Genomic DNA, 4,984 nt, shown 5'->3' with positions numbered 1-4,984 from the left:
TAATGGAGAATAAAGCTTGGAGTTCCTTGATGAACACGCCGCATCCAACTCCTGTTCATCAGCTCTATAACATAATCGTTTTTTCCTCCACTATGTGAATTTTGAAATCGTCTGGAGCCAAAATCGTAATCACGATTAAAATTTGATTAACTGAGCAGCCCTCGTTTTGAATTCAACCAATCAGATCAGATTCACATTCGTAAGGTGCAGTCACGCGCACAATAATATTGAAGAACTGCTAAGAATGAAAAGTACATTCTTAGTGTAAACTATTGATTGTAAATAACATTGTTTCTCTCTCCCACCGGCAGCCCTCCATCTCTGTACTTTCCTACAGGATCTTCCATAGTGGGACTAAAAGTTGGTGATCTGAGCCCCCTGCCCCCATCAAGTCTACAGCAGGAGCATGACCCGTCTGATGTAAACATGTTTGCTGCTCTCAGTTCTCCTCTCACGTAATTTCTCAACTTCAACCAGCAAAGCTGCTACATCTGACTATCGCTCTACAGATTTCTCCACCTGGCAAAAGGGAGTTTTCCACTTTAATTTTGATCAAAAACCGTTATTCCAGGTGGCAGGTTCTTTATGGCAAAATATGAAAAAATACATTAGTATAGATCTCATTCTCTATTACATCGTTATAACTCACCTCTTTCAGTCTGATGGGCTTGAATGGCGACACAAATATCTTCGTATTCTTTTAGCAGCCGCCAAACTGATGACTGTGGAGGTTCATCTTGAGGTTTACCGTTTCTTAAACTCTTACAGTTCACCAAAGCAACAAGCAGCGAGTCCAGCCAACACAGGTTGTCGCTGTTCTTCCAGAAAAGAGAATTTGGAACAGACACAAGTTCCTCCGACTCCATCAGTGACGCAAGAGACAAATCCTTTTCTTCTGACTTGATTTCTTCACAAATGCCTTCTGCAATCCCCGATTTCCACTCTGGACTTGTTGCCTTCTCCTGCTGATTTAATGGAGGATGGATATTGGATGAAGTCATACCTTCATTTGTAATGACAGACTGACTAGAGTCCAGACTGCCGCCTGATTCGAGGACCTCGGGACAACTCAAGTGGCTCATTGATAAGACTAGTGCATCGTGGTAGGGAGAGACGACAGCTTCAACCCCGTCATCAGTCTGCAAAACTTCGGATGAGTGCACAACCGAGTCCAGGCATGCATTAAGAGCAAGACCATCAGCAGCATTGACTGAATTCTTCTTTAGATCTGGATAATTAACTTCTGCCGATTCCCGGTCTGTTGCGTCTGAAACCGGATACTCTCTTTGAGATCCATTTAACTTTCCACAGTCCATCTCAGGAGCTGCATGTTGGCCATTAGCAGCACCATTCTCGTCTGTGCCAACGGGGCCACAATTATCAAATTCAGTTGATCGCTGACGTTTGATTGAAGGCATGATCAACTCTTCCTCTTCCGGTGTGGAGGTAGTCTTTCTTTTAGTTCCAACTGTGGTCTCTACAGGATCCAAGCTGGCCAAAACATCCTCCAGGGCCGTGTGACCAACGGAAAAAGGCACTGTGAGGAGGTACATACACAGAATGGTCAGTTAACACACAACACAGTGATATATGAAACCTGTGTTTGCGGCTCTGTCGGGAACTCACTTGTGGGTTTGTGCAGAGGGTGATGGACTCCTGGAGGTTGACACGGTAGGAGCGCAGGGCACAGGTGAGGCCCTTTGCTGTGCACCAAGGACAATGCTCCAATGAAGCAGCTCTTGCCTGAACCTAGTAACAGTCGCAAAGCGTGTAGCAGTTAATGCAACAGATCCTGGTTAGTATTTCATGGTAGATCACCACAAGTGGAATAGAAAGCAGCACAAATCAATTTTTGACATTTATTTTCATTAGACACTATTGCCTGAAATCACTTCGAACTATTGTGGACATTTTAAACAAAATCCAATAATTGTCTACCCTTGAATATTCTTTAAACTGTTCAAAAGCCATATTCAAAAACCCACCTGTACATGTGCAATAGCTCTACCTTGCAGTAGTGCACCAGAAAAATACAGAGCTACTTAAAGTCATCACATCAGCGAGATGTGTTGCTGTTTGTTTGTGTCTTTTAGCTGTGGCTTTAAATTACTGCTCATTAATTTCAGTGTGAATGCCAATTTAAAAATGAGGTTGGACTGGGTGCAAAAAAATGTGAAAGCAAGAAGAGTGAGAAGTGCAAAAGAATAGGTGTGCAGTACTTTCTGGTGGAACTGAGTATATTCTTGAGTACATCAAGAAACTTTCGCCTTTTACAACCAAAGATTTCCGTTTTTGTTTAATTTGGAATGGTACTGCAAAGTCACAGTATCTTTCAATTATAATTCAGCTTTGCGCAAGTGACATGAGTGAGAGAGAAGCATGAGCTCCACTGACTTTCTCCAAATACCCCGCCAGTGGTGAGGCCAAAGCCTCCAAACCGGTGCCTTCACTAGTCATTGGCAAACTGCTGCTGCTCTTCAGGTCCGAGGGTGTCCGGTGCCATTGGAGAAATATTACCATGTCACTGCAACCGGGCTGACCTCCAAAGAAGCTAAGGGGGGAAAATACAGTAGACATACTAGGATAAATATATAATATACTGAGTGCATAAAATCACCAAAGTTTTCAGGGGGTCATAATTATCAGAATGGTTAGACTTTAGGTCTCGGTTTCTGGATGAGGCATCGCCTTACTTGAAATCCAATGCAGGGAGACTATCCTACAACTACAATACCAATATTAATATTTATTGACTTTAGGAGATTCACAAACACTAACATTGTTCTTGTCGAGTTACAAAACGGAAGGCATATATATCTTATTCGCTAATTATTCTTTTAAAGCTTGACAAACTCGATTGCGGTACACCATGAAGTACTCTAAAAAATTTACATTTTCCCGCTTTTGCTTAATACCGTGTAAAGGTACATGGACGTATGAGACCAGACTTTACCAGTCACCACCAATACAAAATACATAAATTATTTAAAGCGAAATTATCATAAACGATACTGTTCTTTATTTTCACACGACGAGAAACTTCGACTTGTAGGAGATGTGACATAAAAACACATGAATAGCCACTATCTCTGCAACTGAGTTAGCATGCTAACACATTAGCACATGACCGGACACTCGTTTACAATGCCTTGTAATTGCTTTTTACAAATGAACCAATACGTACCGAAACTAAATGTAAATTATACTTAATATCCGGCTGCTGATCTGGTGAATCCATCCAAGCACGGTTGTTTATATTTATGTGTCTGTCGGAGCCCATGTGCAACCCTTTCGTGCCTAAAACGTCGTGCTTCCGGTTGCCGCCGGCTGTGTCTCGGTCTTTTACTTCCCCGCTGATAGGTTCCGCCCGGCGCACACGTAGCCCCCAGATGGCGGCGGGGTGAACTGCAGCAGCCTGTGTTGTCATTGTTCCACTGTGCTGCTGCAGGTTAGCACGGCACAGCCCATCAAACCAGAGCAAACCGGTGTGAGGAGGCGCGGATCCTGACGCGTTTACAGAGATGCGCTCTATTAAACCAGCACATCACTTATTATAATATCCTCATAGTCATATATCTTGGAGACGAGTTTTATATTTTAATAGTCAGTAACATCGTTTTTAGGTAAGGTTGTAAATTATGTATTATGTATTATATTTGAAAGAAATAAGATGTTACATTATAATTGGTGGTAACAATAATAATAATAATAACAATAATAATGATAATAATAATAATGATGATGATGATGATGATGATATAATTACTTCTTATTCCATTAAATAATAGTGACAATGAACAAATAAGAAAAAAAAACCTAATTGGAAGTTGTAAACTGACAACTGTGTTACCCAGAAGTGGTTGAAGTATTTTAATAATTCTTCTTCACAATCCTACACAATCCAACAGCTACAAAAGAAGATGTGCTTGAATAACTTTAAGAATGTGCCCCATATCCAAGTTAGTCTAATAGGCCTTGTAAACGAGCATTACACTTTCTTGTGTCATCTGTTTGTTTTTGTTTTCTATGTGCCTTCTGTGTGTGGATTTTAGTGAGGAAGAGGATGTTGACTGGGTGGGGGTGGGTTGGGGTTTACGTATGTCCCTCACTCTGGTTAATACAGCTCTCACAGCTCTTACACCTCCTGCTCTTGTCCCCTACCCCCCACCACCCCCACCCACACACACTCACAGAAATGCACAAACGAAATCATACACATACACACACATATATCCCTCCACACAATCCCGCCTCTTGCATGTGCCCTCCTCCCTTAAGCTCCTCCTGTATCTGCTGCTCTCCTGTCCCCTATTTTCCTCTTGATGACAAAATGAATTTGCATATTTTTCCCATGGAGCGCTCATTAGAATGCATAAACCGGCCGCCTCCTAGCCTCATGAGCAGGATATAGCTTTCTGCCATGGCATCTCCTGATGCAAAATGAGACACAGGAAGGCAGCATCACAGGCAGACATGTGGCCTGAGTCTGGGTTGTGATTGGCATTTGGAATCAGTTCACCCTTCCCATTCTTAATTCAAGGATAAGAATAAACTCTGTCAGCCATTTTTCTTTGTTTCTATATTAGCCACTGTGAAGATGAATATTCATTAGATTTCTCCTATAGGATGTACATAAAAATGAAGGATTTTTAAGCATATAACTGGCATTACCTTCTGTATGAATTTCATGCCAATTTAGAAATGATCATCATTTGAAGATCATTTCTACGTGGTAATCACTCCCCCCGTTCACCAAGACCACCACCACTCTGTTTAAATACAGAGACCTTCATGTCTAATGTCTAAAATATGTTAACCCATTTTACAGCTGCACTCAAAAAATCTTCAGCCAGGTGGACGATGCAACTGATTACACCTGTAGTTTGGCCTTATTTTCTTTTTCCTTATTTGAACTTCAGCCCACTAAATGCCAGCCAACCCTTACATACAATCATCATCTGATTAATCCGTTTGCATCTTTTTG

The 4,984-nt window shown here is 41.6% G+C and overlaps 1 protein-coding gene across 1 annotated transcript in view; it reads right to left on the bottom strand.

Annotated features, from left to right (window-relative positions):
• Nucleotides 1-3,308, bottom strand: part of uspl1 (ubiquitin specific peptidase like 1) — a 17,204-nt gene extending 13,896 nt beyond the window's left edge. Inside the window, 5 exon segments of the mRNA XM_080509383.1 lie at nt 650-1,513; nt 1,516-1,537; nt 1,627-1,749; nt 2,395-2,551; nt 3,185-3,308. Of these exon segments, the coding sequence (XP_080365509.1) occupies nt 650-1,513; nt 1,516-1,537; nt 1,627-1,749; nt 2,395-2,520 (1,135 nt within the window). The 5' untranslated portion in view covers nt 2,521-2,551; nt 3,185-3,308.
• Between the last annotated feature and the right edge of the window lie 1,676 nt (nt 3,309-4,984).

Source organism: Blennius ocellaris, assembly GCF_963422515.1.
Source record: "Blennius ocellaris genome assembly, chromosome: 14".
Classification (NCBI taxonomy): Eukaryota; Metazoa; Chordata; class Actinopteri; order Blenniiformes; family Blenniidae; genus Blennius; species Blennius ocellaris.
Note: the sequence above shows the minus strand (reverse complement) of the source record. Positions and strands in the feature narration are given on the sequence as shown.